The sequence below is a fragment of the Perognathus longimembris genome, chromosome 10 (assembly GCF_023159225.1).
Source record: "Perognathus longimembris pacificus isolate PPM17 chromosome 10, ASM2315922v1, whole genome shotgun sequence".
Lineage (NCBI taxonomy): Eukaryota > Metazoa > Chordata > Mammalia > Rodentia > Heteromyidae > Perognathus > Perognathus longimembris.
The window spans coordinates 5,556,653-5,576,022 of record NC_063170.1 but is presented as its reverse complement, the minus strand read 5'-3'; the positions used below and the strand labels follow the sequence as shown (position 1 = coordinate 5,576,022).

The following is a 19,370-nucleotide window of genomic DNA, read 5'->3' as shown; positions in this document are numbered from 1 at the left end:
GATATGTTTTTAATAAGTAAGTGTTGTGCCTCGCCAGGCGGATAAATAGCAGGGCTTAAGAGAACTTCAGAGCTTGCCATGGGATTACAGCAGGACGCTAAAAGGCAGCTCTCTGCTTCTTCAAAGAGCGGGCGATTCGGAGTAGCTGGCTCTCCATGTTACCCCCGAGTGCACTTGTTAAGGAAGCTCCCCGTTGGAGCTAGACTCTTAACTGGCCTTTTAACTTGGATCCCTTGTTCACTTGCGCACTTCTGGTACTCAGGTCTGTCAATACCTGGAGAAGTGTACCTAGCAACCAAAGAATGGTGGTCAAATCCAATGACTCAAAACATAATAGTAATAATAAATTCAGGTCCCTGACTGATGGGGCAAATGATGATGACTATAGCGCATACAGAAGGTCAGAATCATCATGTCAAGAAGATATCGGAGGCCCTAGGAGAGAGACAAAGGAGATGTGACTGGGTCTAAGCCCCTGATGTTATTTGTCTGCTACCACCAGCCACTGCGTATTAAAAACCCACACTGAAAACAAGTTAGAACAACCAGAACTCACTCCTCTCCATGGTGAAGATGTACCAAAGATTTCTGCATTTAGAGCAGCAAGTCAGATCTACTTAATAGCAAAGGGGGAGAAGGGAGGGAAGAGGGTGAAGTGCTGACGCACAGTGCTGAAAAGACTCATTGCGCAGGATTCTAGGTACCCCTCCCGGAACGGCATTCGGAAATCAGGCAATGGCATATGGTTTACATTTCCTCTATAAAGAAATATGGTGGGGGTGGGGTGGGGAATCCTAGTGGGATTCGAGATGCAATAACAAATACAGATACTTGACAAGAGTTGGCAGGCGAAGACAGAATATTTCTGTGTTTACCTGACAATGTGACTGGAGTCCAGCCCACTGGGGAGCAATCCATTTGGTTGTGACCTGCCGCACCCTGGCAGAATGTCCTTGCAGCACCGTCAATGTCAGGCCGGGCGCCGTCCTTCCACCCCCCCCCCCCCGCCCCCCGCAGAAGGAGATGTGGACGCTAGCATGCCGGCTCCGGATGCTGTTACACAGCTCTGGGGCTGGGGTGATACCTTTCCGTATTGCCCTGGGACGGCCCGGAAACGGGAGTCTTACTCTTCCTGGTAATCCTCCTATTCTAGAATCTTAGAAACAAAAAAAAAAGGAAACAAAACAACAACAACAAAAATCCTGAATTCTGACTTCTCTTCTGGCAGGACCCAATTTGAATGGCTTAATTTTTTTTTTAACCATTCATTTTTATTTTGTTTTGTCTTAAAAAAAAATGTTTTGGCCCAGTTTCACTATCCGGATTAGGTCTGGGGATTTAGAGGGAACAAAAGAGAAATCGGTGCATGTCAGAAAACAAAAGAAAGGTATTTTACTCTGAATTGGGATTGTGAGGCGGAGAATCCTGGGTTCTGAAATATCAGCACTGAGAAGCGAAACACCCCCTCGAACTTATTTCCTTTTCCACCAATTGTATGTATTTTGTTTAACAGCAGATTTTATTGAAGAACCAAAGTGTCACCCAGGGACTAGAAAGCCCAAATCATGATTTCTGGGTCCATGGGTACCTTTGGTGAGAAAAACAAAACTGTTAATGTATGTGGATATTTCTCTTTTTTTTTTTTCGCTTCTATTTCTTTCCATAATCAAAAGTCACATGTGTGTACCTCCGTGCAGCTGCTTGGATTATACTTGGCCTCTGCATAATAAACAGGGAGTTTCCAGCGCCACCAGCTTATTATTGGGCTCTCATTCAGCATGGATGGTACCATGTTCAGCCGTTTAGGCAGTGTGCACAATGGAAGTTCTCAACTCGGGTACACACACAGTGGCCGACAGGATCGTGTGGAACGAGTAATTACAGCTCATATCCATTTTGGTCTCTGCGAGAACGTCTGAAGAAACACAGCGCTCACAGAAACAGGCCAGGAGCCCGTCCTGGAGAGTGTGGTGTGGGGAGTGGCGTCGGCCAGGGCGGGTGAACGGTGAACGCTTCCCGGGGCCGGGGGCCCAGCCATGAATCAAGCTGGTGACAGCTCCTGCCAGGACCAGGCCGGCAGCAGAGCCCAGACAAGAGCGTGTCCACCGCAACTCCCGGCGTTCCGCAGAGGGGGGCTGGGAAAGGCAGAGGGGAGAACTCAGGGTGCCAGGCTCAGCCCGACCTACGTCCAGCCTCCATCGGCCGTGGTGGACAGAGGCAGGGAGCAAAGCCCTCCCCGTGCGACTTAGGGGGACTGTCTGCAAGTGGAACCAGAAAAGAGGTCGAGGAGACTCCTGAGGTTCGCGCGAGAGGGGCTGCATCCCCACGGTGGGGTTTAGACGCTCCTGGTGCACCAGAGATAATAGAGAAACTAGATGTAATTTGGGGCTCTGTGGTTAAGATGTCACTTTGAACCCGAGCAGTAATAGACGGGCTTCTGGTTACAAGCAATCCAAATCCACCCTGGAAGCTTTCAGCAGAAGCATTTACTCGAGGGCCGGGGGAGGGCTGGAAGGAAAGTTGGGGGGGGGGCGGGGAAGGAGGCTCAGAATGTCAGGAAGCAGGGTAAACACGGAGTCAGCTCAGCAGGCCAGCTCTCCAGTGCATCCTTTAAGGCCACCGCCTCTGTGCGGCTTCGCTTCGGGACCCTGGGCTGCCACGCCGGTGTCCCAGGCCCTTGGGTCCCCTGCCGCGTCTCACTGAGGCTGCCAAATGTGGGTGGCCTAACATGTCTGCCCCACCTGCCTTCTTGGACACAGGTTAAGAGCCAACACCACCACCACCACCACCACCACCACCACCACCACCATCATCATCTTCCTTTTCATGCTGGGTTGGTCCATCCTCACGGCTCCAACACCCAACATAAAGAAAGATTCACGCGTCGAGACTCTCTGCCGGGTGTAGGCTGTGTTCTCCAGGGAAAGGAGCTTAACCTTAGGACTGTGCCTGGTGCCTACACTCACACCTACACGCTGCTGTCCTGGCTGTCATTATTAGAAGCACGGATGGACGCATCTGTCTGCCAAGGGAATCCGACAAACCGGACACACTTTTTCCGCTGGAGAATGGAGGAGAGAAAGTGGGCTCTCCCCGCCCTCTCGGGGTTCATCAGCAGGAGCGTTGTGGTGAACCGGGTGATTGGGGGCGCTCCAGCGGCGGAGGCCTGGGCGGCTGCCACCCAGAGAATCCGGCTGCAAGTCCTGCCTAGCTTCCAGCACCTCCCGGCCCACGCTCCGCCTTTGGTGGCTGGTGAGGCACAAGTTCTCCAGCTGCCCCAGCGTAAGACACGAGGGTCTTGGAATCTGCCATGGGGATGGTGGGGGGGGGGCAGGAGGGAGCCCCAGTGCCCTTGGGGGGACACAGTCGAGGTTTCCAAGTGGGACAACCCTGCCTGGACTTCTGCTTTTGAGCCTGTCTGGAAACAACACATAAGCGCCTTTCTGGGTTGACTGTCGGGCACTGACTTCCTGTGCCCATTGGAAACCGGAAGTGAAGAAACCCACCGGCCAGCCACATCCCCCCCAGAACACGGGTGACGAACTGGCAAAATGGCGTCGTCCACAGCTACTCTTCACTTAGGGGGTAAAAACAAGTCACAGCAACTGTTCACATAGAAACCCCATAAAACACAGCCACAGAATGGACAAACGTACAAGGTAGCCAGACGGACCACATGACTTTTCCCACCTGCCTGTATCTGTTTTGTCTAGAATATTCTGTGTCTAGTCCTCAGATGTAGAGCGATTATAAGATCATTAGGCCCTGAACCGTGGGCCTGGAGTGACAACCACAGTGATTTGTCGCCAAGCCGTAAGCTCACAAAGCTTTTCCTCCACACCCTGCCCTGCAAGCCCCCACCCTCACCATGGGGGGGGGCCCTTGACAGGGATGCACAAAGAGGGGAACCATTGCTTTGTCCTCTGCATCCATCCCTCTTCCGTGAGATTCCCCTGCCCGTGCCTCAGTTTCCCTTGTTGTCACCACTGCGGTGATAGTACTTGACAGAACACTGGGAAGGGTCAGCCCATGTCATGTCTGGGGTGTCCCTGGAGGCTCACAGCCCTGCTGACCTAATCGATAGGACTGTCTAGACAATCGATACTGATCACTGCAGCTGAATTCACCCGACACGAGTCCACATTGATCATTTAAGACACCTGGAATGATCAGATCGGGCGGGCCGTGGTTCAGGGACTTCAGTCACGAGAGGGAAGGAGAATCTGGCCTTTTAAGAAGATAAGGAGGGGGGCAGGGCACCAATGGAGGAAGGGGTGGGTAACGAGTCAATGCAGTCATGGAGTTCAATGCATATCATCCAAACATTGAACTATGGAACTTGAGGGCCTCCCCTCAAGGGAGGGAGGGAGGAAGTGGGGGAGGACGGTGGAAGGGGTGAGTGACATCGATCAAGAGGCACTGCACGCCTAACCTGACTTACAGAATTGTAACCTGTTTGTACAACTACTTAATAATAAAATTATTTTTTTAAAAAAAGAAGATATGCTACTCACTTACAAAATGCCTTGGACTTCAGCGAAGGCTTGGATGGTATGAGGTAGGCCTCCGGGAATGCCTCCGTTGTTTATCTTCTCCTGTGACTTCCGGCGGGTTGAATTCTCCCGGTAAGCCTCAGTATAGTTACAGAAGGATGGGAGGAAAGGGGTATTTGCCTCATGGTGTTACAAGGACCAGGTAATGAAATACGGTATTGAAATACTTGGCCTTACAGTTAGGAAATCAGGAGATGTTCAGTATGGCCAACTACTACTGGTGTGATTTACTGTGAAAAGGAATTTTCTCCTACAAGAAAACCACCTTTTCTGTTGATGTCTCAAAATATGGAAGCCGTGTGTGTGTGTGTGTGTGTGTGTGTGTGTGTGTGTGTGTGTGTGTGGCGTGTGTGCATTGCTGGGGATGGAACCCAGGACCTTACGCATGCATGCTAGGCAGTGGACTGGACTAACGAACCCCACCCCACCCCCTTGAAGCCCTATTAGCATCGCCCTGGCTACGGACTGATAGATGCCTGCCTTTGGCAAACACAGTCTTTAATCCTCAAGACAATGTGATGAGTTTTCAGAGAGACAACTGGCACCAACTTGCCTCCAGGCCCAGTCCTGGGAAGCCCTGGGTTTCTGTACCAAGCCACCATCCTCCTGTCTCTGCGCTCTGTGCCCACGTGACCTCTCTAAAGCCCAGGACAAGGAAACAGAAGCTCAGGAAATGCAGAAGTCCAACCGGAAAGGGCTCAGAGTCCACGGGGCCATGAGCCTTTCGACAGGATTGAAGGCATGAGCTGTGTTCTACTGGGTCGGTGCCCAGGAGCTAGGCTTGCACACGGCCCTGTGTGCTTTGAGGAGGCTGAAGGCGCGATGCAAACGGAGCGATGGCGGTCTCCCTGGCTCGTGCAGGGGATGCCTTCCTTCATCGGATGCTGACGCCAGGCCAGCTGCTCACAGTCCCCTGTTCTATAATTGCCATCACTGGCAATTTGCAGACGATACACTTAAGTCTACCATTTTGTCAGGTTTGCGATTCTAATTCCCTCCCTCCCTCTTTCTTCTCCCTCCCTCCTTCTTCTCCCTCCCTCTTCCCCAATCTTCACTTCCCTCCAAGTTCAGCTTTCCTTACGACCTTGCTTCTTATCTGCCTGCAAGTGGGATCTTCTACCTCCGCCTGCAACTTGGTTTTTTATATGTAAACTGTTTTGTCCTAGATTTTTGGTGCATAATGTGCCTTGTATTATTGAGCACAGATATATTATCTGGACCTATATTTCATTTTTAAAGGAAGCTCATAATGCCTGTCAAAAAGCTAAAATGTTTCCCCTTTAATCCAAGCTCTACAGCAGTGAAACTCTATCTCAGCCCCCGTATCCACAGTCCACCCTCCGTGGAGTTTGTTTAGAAGCAGGCTCCCTGGTAAATTACCGGGTGTCCATTAGCATATCTCCCTCTCAGTCTGGCATGCGTGCCACCTGAACGAGTTTCTCTCAAACAATAGTCCTGTGAGCAAACTGAGGAATCTTAGCTTTGTCTCCATAATTCTGGGAAATTCGCATAACTCCATTCCCCGCTCTTGCAGAATGGAAATCGGGGGGGTGGGGGGGGGAGGGAAGATGGAAATAAAAGTCTCAGTGGTTGCTTTAACTCCAAGGACTTAGAAAATTGACTAATAATGCAAATATTCAGAGGTTAATAGCCTGGTGACATTACTGTAACTTACACCAGGGCTTCAAGAGCATTATCTATCACATGGCCGGCAGTGGTCAGTTAGCAGAAGGGATGGATAAATATCAAAAGAAGAATGAGCTCTCAGAATAGAATTGGGAATGAATAAAATCTGTAGATTTCTACTTCATCCTCTTCTCCTCCCCCATTTTGTTTTCTTTATTGAACTGGGCACTGTTCACTTTTACTGTTGTTCACAAGGTTTTGTCACTCTCTTTTGCACCTGGGACACAAAATCCTTTATGGTCTCATTTTTGCAGGTGGGAAGAAGAAAGTCAGTGAGAACTAGCTATGGAAGGTATAAATTAATTTTAAAAAAAACGAGAGAGAGAGAGAGGCACAGAGAGGCAGAAAGAGAGAGCAAGAGAGCACTCTTTTAGACCACGGGATCCCAGCAAAATATCTCAGTGAGAAATCTCTTTATAAACGCGATTGTTGACCACCCCTCCCAACTGACTGCTCTGGCATCTGGAGTTTGGATTGGGGGCTGCTGCCCCTGAGATGTGGTTCATCTGACCACTGAGTGGGTTGACACAAAGAGTCCTCTATCTGCTCCCGGGACAGTCAGCAAAGCACTCCATTGTCCCCGATCGGGAGCTGGGATCTCTTTTATGACTGCCAGCCCCTCTCCCTTGGTGAATGTCTCTTTTCCTTCTTGCTGCTGTTCTGGGCTCTTCCAGAGAAGGGTGGAGTGGTATTATCTTTGGGAAATTGTAGCTTCTCAGCTCCCGCTGCTAAAGGGAAAATTACTGCCCTGAACAGTCCCTGGTTGGGTTCCAAACGCGTCTTGCCGCATTATTTAAATACTGAATTGCGATATTATTGAAGTTGGTACCAAGTTGGTCTTGGCAGCGTGTGCGCGCTGGCAGGTGCTCTCCGCAAGGCCGTGCCACTTCAGAGAGCTGCCCCGTGCTTCTGCTCCACCGGGCCCCAGCCCCAGCCCTGGCTGCCCCTGCGCTGCCTTTTCTTCCGTTGCTTTGTTAAATTCCTGCTAGATGTACCGAATTCAAATGCCCTCACGCTCCGCGTAGGTCACCCCGAGCATCCTCTCAGGGGCCCCTCAGCCCGGATTTCGCCCCAGTTTCTCGCAGGCTCCAAGCAGAAGCGACGCTGTGCGTAGTCAGAGTGCCCTGCCCCTTCCTCTTGTCTTCTTCCCTGTGTTTTCTTTCTTTCTTTTAATTTCTCTTTCCCCCAAGCTAGGCCGAGCTCGCACCTTTGCTCTCGGAGTGATGGGCAGTCATTGGCCTCGTCTTATGTCTTTCTTTGGGAACGGGGAGCCTGAGTCAGACAGCCTTTGTGGAAAGCGACTTTTCCAGATGCGTGTGGAATGTGCAGGATTGAACGAGTAAGCAAACGCGCATCAGAGAGTTGCAGAAGCTGCTGCAAGGGGGTGCTTTGGGAAATGGCTGCAGGCTGCTGGCTAAGTCGGGGTGTGCGTGCTGGTGAGACACAGGAACGCTCAGCCGAAAGGAGAGGCAGGTGGCCCGGCCCAGGTTGGACAAAAAAATAAAAATAAAAATAAAAACATAGCGCCTTCCCTTCTGCCATCAGCAGTTAGTCCAGAAACTTCTGCCGGTTCACTCTAGAAACTCAGTTTCACAGATTGCAAGCTTCCCCACCCCCTCCCCACCCCCAGGCTCTTTTGGTTCACGTTTCCTCTCTCAGCTTGAGGCCACGCTGACCAACCCAACGCCACTGGCCTGCAGAAATGTCCTAAAAGTGGCCTGAATTTCGACGGATGTGGACGTTTCTTCTTTGTGCCAAGGCATCCCTGGGAGCAGGCCAAGCCCCTTCGCTCCCCGCAGAGTCCTTGGGACCCCATTTGTCCAGGGAGTGGGGAAACAGGGTAAAGAGGGAAGAGAAAAGGACAGGTGAGTGAGGGCTGCCTATTGAACCCTCTGTCCTCAAGGGCTGGGTGACCTTGAGCAGTTCACACATGTCTGCTCCTCATCACTCCCCCAGCTTTCTTTCCTCTCCCTCCTCCCTTCTCTTCTCCATCTCCAATTCTTTCTCCTACTCCCATGATCATTACTACGACAAAAATAATACTCGTTCATATAGGTTAGAAAGGAAGTAGATAACGTAAAGTGAAACTTGACACTCCTGCATTGTGAATCCACTTGTCTCTAATGTGTGCACATGGCTGATGGTATATAGTACAGATGCCCTTCTAGAATTTTCTATGCATAGACAGCCACAAGGTCACATGTGTCCAAAACAGCTGATTGGAGGCCTGACTGCTGCTGAATAACAAACTGGGTGTAAAACAACACGAATGCTGCCTTGTCTGGTGTCTGATTTTATTTCATCTTGCGGACCTTGTCGTGGGCCATTCACACGGATTGGCCATCCCATGGTTCAATTTGGGAGCCCACGGCACATCCCAATTCCAAAATGCTTGTTTGGGTTTTATTTGAGTTTCTGCAGACCCGGGCAGACAGAAATCCCCTCCTTCCTTTTAGAACTTGAAGTCAAAGGTATATGCCGGATTCACAGGACAGTCAGTAAAGGAATCAACTCAGGCTCCAAGTCAGGTGATAGACAATTATTCTGTAACCCCATGTGTGGCTTCCTGACTATCTAATCACAGGGCCCGTCTTCGCACCTGCTGGTGCTGGAGGCTAAGTAGAAAGGGAGAGGGTCCCGGAGGAAGAACTGGACCCAGCTACGGGATCACTCGCCATTTCTGGGTTCCATGATGCCCGCTCGAAATACTGAAGTGGGCCTTTCAAAATTCACTCCCACTGCGTGTGGTGGGGCCTGCCTATATCCCCTTGCACTTCAGAGGCAGGGGCAGGCGTTCTCAGGGTTCAAGCCCAGCTTGGGCTACCTACTGAGACGCTGTTTGAGAAGATTTTGTATTCCCATTCCAATGCCTCGGTGGGGACAATGGTCAGAACTCTGTCTTCTCCAACTCTCTTGCTTTTGTCTTACTTTGGATCCCATGAAACGTCTGTTCCTGTCTCAGGTTTGGCCACCTTGATCTTCACTGTCTCTTGTTCCTTTGTTTCTCTAGTGCCCTGGGGGAGTACCCCCCACTTTTAACCCTGCCTTGATAGTCCCCTAAGCCCTAGTCTTGGGAGCTTGTGTGGGAGGCAGGAGACCTTGTGAAACCTCAGCTCAAGTTTCCAACCAGTGAGAAGAAAAGATAAGGAACAGCGTGGTTGTGGCACAGTCATCCTGGGCCTGCTAGTTGCTGCGGACATGTGGGGGAAAGAGCCCCGAGGACCTCAGGACCTTTGCAGTGATCCCCTAACATGAGAGAAAATGCAGTAAAGCCGGGGGGAAACATTTCTGATGGAACAGAGAGGCATAGGGTAGAGCGATGACACTTGTGTCAGACATCTTTGAGTCGGAGACATTGGTGCTTCGCGTTTAACAACCGGTCATGGAGGAAGCACGTTGGCATCGAGGGGACGGTTTCATGTGGTGAGCCCTTTCTCCCTGCTGGTTCCTACGAAGGTGCCATTAAATCCAGAGCATGTCATGGGGTCCACAGAGCCTTTGAATGCAGGAAAGAAGAGGTGGTGTGAGCCAACTTTGGAAAAGAGCCGCCATCTTGGGCAGCTTTCTCAGATGAGGCTCAGTCTCCCAGAGACCCCCGAGTAAAGGCCGCTTTTCCTTGTGTCCGTGCACGAGCCTTCGCTTTTGTCTAAATGGCAAATAATCGCCAAGACAGTGAACTTTTTAGGATGATTCTGTGCTGAGCGGGGCTGTGGTGAGACACTGGCCAGAGGACCCATCAACTATCTTCTCTGTGAGGCCAATTTCTCCCAGGGATGAAGTGACGTAGAGGGAGGATGGGATACTGCAGGTGTGAGTCACTGTATCTATCTTGAATGCTGTGGAGACGGAGATGCAGTGTTGTGGGTTTTCCTGCTGTGGCTGGACTTGCACCACAGTCCTTACGCTATTAGCTTTCCGGGTAGTCTGTCCATGAAAGAGTTTCTGTGGTTCTTCTGGGGTGTTGCTGGTGACCACAGGACCGGCATGTCCTGCTCTGTACACCCTATGTGGGTTCCTGTCCGTGCGAGGTCGGCCAGCCTGTGCTTGCCTTTGAGAATCACGTGTCATTTTGATAACTTGTCAGTCGTGTGCACAACCTTCATATGCAAAACAAGGGCTGATTTTGGTATTTAAAAAAAAAAAAACACACCCTAAAACACCAGAGCCCCAAATCAGGGTGTGGGTTCTTGAGGTTGAATGTGACTCAACCCAAGGTGAGCTTTTTTCCACTCCTGATTTGGTGATGGAGCCTGCTTTGAAGCTGCTGGTGACCCAATGACCCCAACAGTGAAGATGGTACTGACAAGCTCACCACACTCTATTTCCAGAGAACGCTGGGCTTGGGTGATGATCTCTCCATAGAGCCATCTTACCTACCAACAGAGAAGGGAGCTACCCACGCAGTACAGACTGCAGGAGCCTGGCAAACTTCCTGCCTTCTCCTTCACCCTCCTGCCACAGAGTCAAACATGGTAGCAGTCAGGAAGTGACTTTTTCCCCACCCCCCCTTCTCTCAACCTGCTTCCTTCTCTGTTTCTTCTGCCATAAATGACCTGGGAACACAATGTTTTTCAGAATGCAACCCACCCAAGGGCCACAGGAAACTGCACCGGGTGTGTCTTCTACCTCTTCTGGAATGCCAGTAATTGAGTCCATTGGAAATAAGAAAGGTTACTGGAGAAGGGAAAGGGTGGTGGTCCTACAGAATGCTGGTGAGTTAGAAAGAAACCCTGGAGTCAGAAACAGAGGAAGCAGCGCTCACAGGGAGCCACAGACAAATGGATATGACTCCCTCTACCCTTTATATCTAGGGTGGAGGTCCAGGAACACCACCAATGAGAGATGGAAAGAAATCACTTCATCAATCCCCATTCACTCTCCAGGGAAGATCTACTACCCTTTCTAGCATAAGGGGGAAACCGAGGCTTAGATAAATGAGAATGCATTTGAGCTCATAAGTAAGGGATGGTGTAGAGCTACATGGTCTTTCATTTGGGCCTTTGGACTCTTTCTTTGTCTTTTTCATTCTATCCTCCCCTTCCAGCACTTATCCCTTCTTTTTTTTCCTCCCTTCCTCTCTTGTGCTTTCCCATCTTTCTTCCTTTCCTTCTCTTTCTTCCTTCCCTCCTTCCTCTTCTCCTGCCCTCCTCCCCTCCCTGTCTCCCTTTCGTTCTTTTCTTCACTTCCACAGATTCACATTTGTTCTGAGCAAAAGTGCTACCTAGGGAACAAGAACACCAGAGCTCCGACAGGGAAGGTGTGGCTCAAGGTGGAGCAGACGGATCCTCCTCAAAGCCCAGCCATTACACACCACCTTCATCAAGCCTGGTCACTGTTTCTAGGCTGGGCCCTGCTTCGGTGGTAGCTCACTAGATATGTGACATGGTTTCCTTTCTGTGAGACAGTTGCTAGCTCACCTACGGTGACAGAATTTATTACCTGTGGAGTAACATCCATCCATCCGTCCACCCACCCATTCATTCCCTTTTATTTTCCTTGAGTAAATGGGCAATGTTGTAAGCCCAGTGTCACATATCTTTAGCAACCCTGTCTGTCCTATAATTCATATATTGATTCAGTTACTCTTCAAATATCTCCGAGGCGAGTAGCACCATGTGCCTGAACTTTCTCTTGGGGTCAGTGGGTGGTCCTCGCCTCACAGGGCTCAGGCCAGCAGGAAAGATGATGTCCATGGAAGGAAACCCACCTGAGTGTAGCTGTCCCCAAGTAGCCAGTTGCCTGCCAGCACCACATAGCTTTACCTGAGAGCAGCCTCAGGCTCAACGCCAAACAGTAACGTCCCAGGATCATGCCTGGTAATCAGGAAGGGGCCCCCAGATAGGGAGGAATGTGACCTCTTTAGCCCAGTAAGCCCGATCCCACCTTTACAAATGGAAACTGTCCCTGGAGCTAGACAGAATGGATTCATCAGCCCAGCCTGACACCTGCACAAAAGAAGCTTCCAGAAATTCCATCACTAGGTGTCATCGAAGTCAGGAGATGATTTGCTACCCACAGCCCCAGGTATAACAGTGCCCCGCTCCTTTTCCCTTCTCACTGCTCAGAAGGAGTAGATGAAATGTCGTGTTTTTGTTGGATCCATCCATTACATGGCTCCTTTTAAAATGGTCTGCGTGACACATTATATCACTTGACTGTGTTTGCACCTGTTCCCTGAGTATCAAAGATCCAGCCACGAAATACTCTTAAGGCCACAGGAGCCACGGGGTAAAGGGCATCTCAGGACAGCGGAAGGCAGCCTCCGCTGGAAGGTGCCTGGCGTTGTCCAGTCCAGGCCTGTGATTTGGAAGAGAAAAGGCTGGAGAGGCCTCCCCAGGAGCTTGCCTGAGCCTTGGCAGTGGGGTCGGATTTCAGGCAACTTATAAAGAAAAAAACTCAAGGGGCGAAAATGGCATTTCCTGTGTGGCTCTTGGTTTCGGTAGGGGCAGTTGGAAAATTTGGTCCTGTGACGAGCTGTGGAGTTTTCCTCTCCACACTTTGCCCTCTAGTCACCGAGTGGATTTTCCCTAAGTACCTCCGGCACTCTGAACCTCCCAGAACTCCAGGCCGTGCCAGGTGACAATGCCTATGCTGGGAGCCCCTCCTAATTCTTCTATGTCTAGGTTGAAGCCCAGCCAATTACTAACCCATCAAGAAAGAAACAATGGCTAATTAAGATGAACTTTAAGGGGGGGAGGACTTAATTAATTTGATCTTTATCTGAAACTCTTTCTAATTGAAGTAAACTTTAGAAGTGCTATGGATCAATGGCTCTGACTATTTTTTAAAAGTGTACATATAGGGTTGCTTTATAAAGGCAGGAGGTCGGAAACTGGATGCTGGATAAATTATTGCTGACCCTTGGCCTTCTTTACCAAGGTTCGCTCTGTGGGAAAGCATTCACACATATGTACACATATAGAAAATTATGGCTGTCATAAATATGAGTAGATTCCTAGGCCTGGGACAATGGTAATGCGTTTTGAAGCAAACAGCTGGTGTTCTTGGCATTCTTCTTATTTAACTACAAGTGTTCTTATTTCACCACTTAGTTCGTACATCCACATATTCATTTCTTCAATAAGTATTTGTTGAACAACCTATGGCATACTAGGTACCCTGGGTATGCAATTAAAAAGTTGCAGGATGACTCCTCAGCCTTCCTTCTAGAATTCTATGTCAGTGAAGGGCATGAAGAGTGACCTGGTAAAAGAATACAGAAGTCACATTATTTCAGTTTTTGGATAAGGTTGCAAGACTCCCGGAGGAAGGCTGAGCACAAATACAAGGAGGGAGAAAGAGGAATGGCCCAGTTTGGGAACCCAGGTACTCCAGGTCAGGGGGCATTTGGTGAGAAGATCACATAGTTGTGACTGAGGCCAGATAAAGACCCTCGTGAGGTATCTCAGGACTCATCCCTTCCCTGGGGTGTCTCAGAGCAACCCTCTGCTGACGGCTGGGTTTCCCAGAGGGCCACAGAAGTAAGGAGGGGAACTCCAGGCTCAGGATAAGGAGCCTTCAGATAAGTAGAAGCAGCGTGACCACGAACGTGACCATCTGCCGGGGAGAAAGTGACTGTGAGCTTGTAGCCACCAGGCTCCTCCCTCTATTTTCCACTGCAGGGGTAGAGGGCATTGTGTCAGCTGACATGTGGTCTGGGTATTGTGGGCACTCTGCTGAAAGCCTTGCCTACAGAAGCCATGTCTCTGGACCATTGCCAGTCACGTGACTAGGGCACCACACTGTCACAATCCTAGCTGTATGGAAGGGGGGACAAAAGCTCAGAGAGAAGAAGTAACGGACTCCAACTTCCACAGCTAGTGCGGAGAGGCAGGATTAAATGCACACAGGCTATCTCTGGAGCCCGGGGTAAGCAAAGATGTGAGTCCACGCACACCCTCCCCCCCACAGATTCGGGATGAACTAGAAGAACCCAGCAAGCTGATGTGTAAAGTTAAAAGAAGACAAGGAGAAGAAGGAAGGGGCAACCTGTCGTTTTCCTTCATCTTAACCATCAAAGAGAATGAGCTCAAATGGCAAAGAACAAACAGGGAGGGGCAAGAACCACTGAAGTCCAAGATGTGAAATGATAAGGAGTTCTTGGTCTAGGGAAGATGGATTCAAGTCTTTAAGTGTTTGAGCAGGACCCTCAAGACCTGAGCCTACTCAAACTCCATGACCTTGGATAGCAGAGCCAACAAGAGGGAATGGAGATCACAAAAACATGGCACCTGCCATGCTAGGAAATCAACAAATTTGATTTATAATGTTTTGTCCAATTCTCTATTCACAACAGAAAGCTAATAAATAAGATTCCTTCCCCAATTACAATAAATTTTCATCCCGAATTACAGCATTTAAAAATCATTTTCATACGGTTGAGAATGTGGCTTAGTGTATTTGAAGCCTTGGGTTCCACGCCCAACACACTCAAAATGAATGAATGAATACAAATCTGCACCTCAAATTATTTCAAATTCCACACAGTATCTGTACTTCATAAATTTCTGTTGAGTAGAGCCACACTTTCTATGTCTCAAAGAAACAATCATGACGCTAGAATTTATGTATGCTAAATTAACATTAGAGATGCTGAACTAGGGCAGAATTGGTAAGCTCTTTCTGTTAAGAGGTAGATAGCAAATGTTTGGGGCTATTGGAACTGTCTGTGGTTCTAATAGGAAGGTAGCTATGGAGAATACGTAAGAGAAGGGGTTGTGCCCATAGTCCAATAAAACTTTGTTTACAAAAACACATGGCAGCTGGATTTGGCCAGCAGAACACAGTTTGCAGCCCGCTGAACTAACCGTGCTGAGAAAGTCTGTGGATATCACCGGTAATTCTCAAGGCAGAGTAGGGCCGGGGAGCCTATGAACAGAAAACGAGCTAGATTTTCAAAAGAGAGAAAAGCAGAGGGAAGTTTCCAGAAGGAATACACTCGATTTTGGTCCTGAGGCTCAGAATACCTTGCCCAAGGCAATTCACACTGTAAGTGGGAGCTGGGCTTGGGGGTGGGGGTTGAACCCAGGCCCTTTGGCCTCAGAGGATATGTATATTGAACTGTCCACCCTCCTGGCCTTGTGACAGAACAGGGCTTGGTGTGCAAACGTCTCCGTGGGTGTTCAGCGGGGGTTGATTGGATTTTAAAGGTTTTCTTTTAAATCTCTTTTTGAAAGCTCAGTTTCTGAAGAATAACTCGGGGGCAGGAGCTAGGAGAGGGGAGGGAGTAGGGAAACCGTTTTGGTGATCCCAGGATATCTGGGACAGGAGGTGAAAGCTGAGCTCCCAAATTTGGAGCCATTCTTGGCTTCTTGTCAACGCGTCCAGTTTCCAGAAGTTTCTTGCACAAGTGAGATTTATTTTCTTACGGTATTTCTTACAAGAGCACACACTTTCTATTCTTCAAACACTCTACTTCTACCCTATTGTCTCAGTGATGACTTTCTTGGAGGTGGAGGTGGGGCGGGTAGGAGGGTCAGGGATACAGCCCCACACTGGTGGTATACTATGAACACAAGATTTTTATCTTTTGTAAAGTGGAAAATAAAAACAGCTCTAGGAAACTTTTCCATTCTTAATGATCTACGATATGTATTCCAAACAAACCAGAATTCTTTCTATTAGAAATGGCTTCGGAACAAACTCAAAATTGCTCTCTTCCAACTTTTTTCCCCCAAATTCTCTTCTGGTAGGGAAGTGGTGATACAATCAATACCCATTTTACATAAAGAATAGAGACATACAAAACACTAAGTCATTGCAGAAAGCTAGTCAACGCGTATACAGGTTAGAAAACAGCCAACCAAGCAGCCCACAAGTTCTATTTTAACTTTACTAACAACCCAAGAGATCTCTCAAGGAAAACACACTTAAGAAACAACAAACCACATCCAGTTAACAGAGCTATGTGTTCATTGATTGACTGGATGCAGGTAAAATGTAGGTCCCAGGGACCCATGGAGGACCAAGGTTATCTATATCCACCTAGTTCAGCAATTTTATTCTCTGGTTCAATTTCTTGATCTGTGCCCAGATCATTTGGTGCTACAGTGCATTCAATTTGGGGGTGAAGAAAACCACATTGTAACCGGAAGATGTGGAAAGCAAAGTTCCAAGGCCTCCCTTAAACTTACGCAGACTCCTTCTAAGATGCAAGGAGAAAGCCCTAACCGTTCTCTATTTATGAGTCAGTCAGCAAGCCTAAGATTAGATAAGAACCTCAGGGCCCTGTAATCTCAAGTCTATAGGAAATGCCCTGGCTCTGGGTTGGGCAGGCACATGGAAGTCAAGTAGCACCACAAGGCTTGCAGACTGTGTCCTAGGGACGGAAAAGACAGAACAAAGCCTGATTACCTAGCATGAGGATGCTGTTAGTGAGTGGTCCAAGAGGAGACAGACCACTCCCCAGACCGCTTTGACTTCCAGGAAAACCATGGGGCCAGGGGGAGTGCTCCCAAGTTGAAGCATGCACTTGGCATGTGCTCCCATTCTCCTGGGATCAGCAGGGCCTTGATTGGGAGGGCCCAGGGAACTGGCTCCCGTCACCTGAGGAGGAAGCTGCGGGTTAAGGGAGCTCATCCCAGCCAGGCCCCTTCCCACACCAAGCCCCTTCTCTGATCTTGCAAGGTGTCCTAACTGCCTGGAGGGATGGAAAATGGTTGCTGGGAAGGAACCAGGCTGCCAATCTGGCAGGGCCCCAACCAGGTCCACAAGCAAAGTGGGGGTTGTTTGGAGGGACGAGAACCCCTCGGCCGATGCACGCGTAGGGAACAAATGAAAGAGTGAACGCAGACCTAATCCCACACCAAAGATGAGAAGTATATCCTAATCTTTTGCCTGGCCTGAAGAACAAGACCTGGAAATGCCTGCAGCTGCCCCTCCCTGAAAGACAGCTTGTCAGTTAGGGCATCCAGGAAGGGGTGCTGGCCCAGGAGATGGCCAAAGGGCAAAGTAAGTGCTGGACGAGTTAATGCAGGCTTCCTGGTGGCACTGCGTAGGCTGGAAAGAGGCATTTCTATCCCCACCCCACACCGCCTGAACACCAGAGGGTCTCTGTGTGCTCACTTGGGAGTCTGGCTTTCTCTCTCGATGCCGTGGGCTTTCCTTTCATCATCTGTGAAACGGGGGCAGCGCGGAGGGCGTTTCCAAGGCGAGCACACTCTGTGTGGAACCAGGGGTATCCTTTCCTTCCTCCTTTTTGAAGCACTGGAGATGGAACTCGGGGCCTCATACTTGCTAAGTAAGTCATCGACCCACTTGAGACACTCCACAGCCCTCTTGCTTTTAGTTTATTCTTCAAGCTTTCATCCAGGTCGGCTTTTGATGGCGATGCTCCTGTCTCAGCCTCTGGAGTAGCTGAGGTTACAGGTACAAGCTACCATGCTAGGCTTATTCTTTCAAACACTGGTTCACTTGACACAGGCCAGACTTAAGGATTTAAAAAATAATAATAATATCTGGCTAACTTTTGCCTGAGACTAGGTCTGAACTGTATCCATCCTGCCTTTATTTCCTGAGTAGCAGGCATTATGGGTATAAGCCAACACACCCAGCAAGACATTTTGTTTTGTTTTGAAATGACAACTTGTTGAATCTTTACAGCAACTTCACGAGGATAGTGCTACTCTTGGTCTATTTTATAGATGGTTAAATGGGGGCCCAGTTTAATGAGATACCAACCCACGCCATCAGAAAAGCTGTCAGGTCAGGGTGCAAGGGCCAGGAAGTCTATCATCCAAGCCAACATTATTGCTCCTTACACAGAACTGCCGGGAGGGAAAATGACATACCTAAAATCACCTGGCTTCCAAGCACGTCCAAGCTGGGGTTCCCAGCTGGGGACTGCAAAGCTCCCCCCAAGTCCCACATTGCCTTTTACACATCATGGCCTAGCTCACACCTGCATCACAGCCCCTGGCATATGGTATTGCTTGTGAGGCAGAGGAGCCCTCCCAGAGCATCTCCTGGGAGACGGGAGATGAGGGGCTGGGCTGGGCTGGGTCTCTTGTGTATCCTGGCTCAGACACAGGGTGAGCCTCACCCGGAGCCCAGCGGTGGGAACCCGGAGTGTTTCCCTCCATTAAGCTGAACCCACGGGATCACAGAGTCTGTTACTGCAGGCTGCTTGTTGGAACTTAGACCTATCCTTGTGGCTGACCAGGCATCTGTACCCTCTGCCCATCCTAAGTACAAGAAGACGAGGGCAGTGGTCTGAAAAGGCACACGTTTGGGGCAATCAAAGGGATACAACCACTAGCAGCACCAGCTAGGGATGGGATGAGGACCTTGGTCCAAGGTCACTACCAGGCAAAAGCGAGAGACCCTCTCTCTGAAAAATACTTAAAAAGTGCGTGTGTTTGGGGGGGTGGGTGGGAAGGATTAGGGTCTTGGCTCAAGCAACAGAGAGCTTGCCTCGTAAACAGAAGACCTTGAGTCTATAAATACATAAATGTATGAAAAGAGAGGGACAAGCCAGAAAGGTGTAGTAATTGGTTGAAGGTCACACAGCTTAAACATATCAAGGCTGAGAATGTAATAAGGGCTTATCATCTTTTCCTCCAGGGAGTTTCCTGTCTTTCCATGTCAGTCTGAGCCATGAACATTCTGCATTTTCCTTCCTTCTATAATTTGGTGAGGATTTTTCTCTTTCTCTGTTTTTTTTTTTTTTTTTCCCCCCAGCTTGGAGAGGAGGACTACCCGCTGGAGCTACAAATTAATGAACGCAGACATAATCTTGGTTTGGATTTATTTACATCTTCCATAAATCATATTTATTGAGTGCCTGGGGTGTACAAGGCGTGGTGAGAGGTCCCACACATTAAAGCAAGAGGGAAAAAAAAATAAACATTTCAGACACTTGGTGTATACTACAGACTACTTAAATATCCAAAGGCATCAAATAAATCATCACACTGTTTAGAAATAGGCTCTGGCACGCTCCCTGAAAAACCTTCTGACAAACCCAGCAGTGATGCAACGCGCTCTGCAGGCTGGTCCCCACAGGGCAGTGGGGTGTTTGTTAACATGACTGTGTAGGTCAAGGGTCCCCAGGGTCCTTTGTGATGTGGAGTTGAGGGAGATGGCGGCCCCCTTGGCTGTCGACCTACTCAGAAGAGCATCCTCAACCTCCTT

The 19,370-nt window shown here is 49.3% G+C and overlaps 1 protein-coding gene across 1 annotated transcript in view; it reads left to right on the top strand.

Annotated features, from left to right (window-relative positions):
* Wwox (WW domain containing oxidoreductase) overlaps window positions 1-19,101 on the top strand; it is a 758,639-nt gene extending 739,538 nt beyond the window's left edge. The window contains exon 9 of the mRNA XM_048355070.1: window positions 18,918-19,101. Within this exon, the coding sequence (XP_048211027.1) occupies window positions 18,918-19,016 (99 nt within the window). The 3' untranslated portion in view covers window positions 19,017-19,101. The remainder of the gene's footprint in view (window positions 1-18,917) is intronic.
* The last annotated feature ends 269 nt before the right edge of the window (window positions 19,102-19,370 follow it).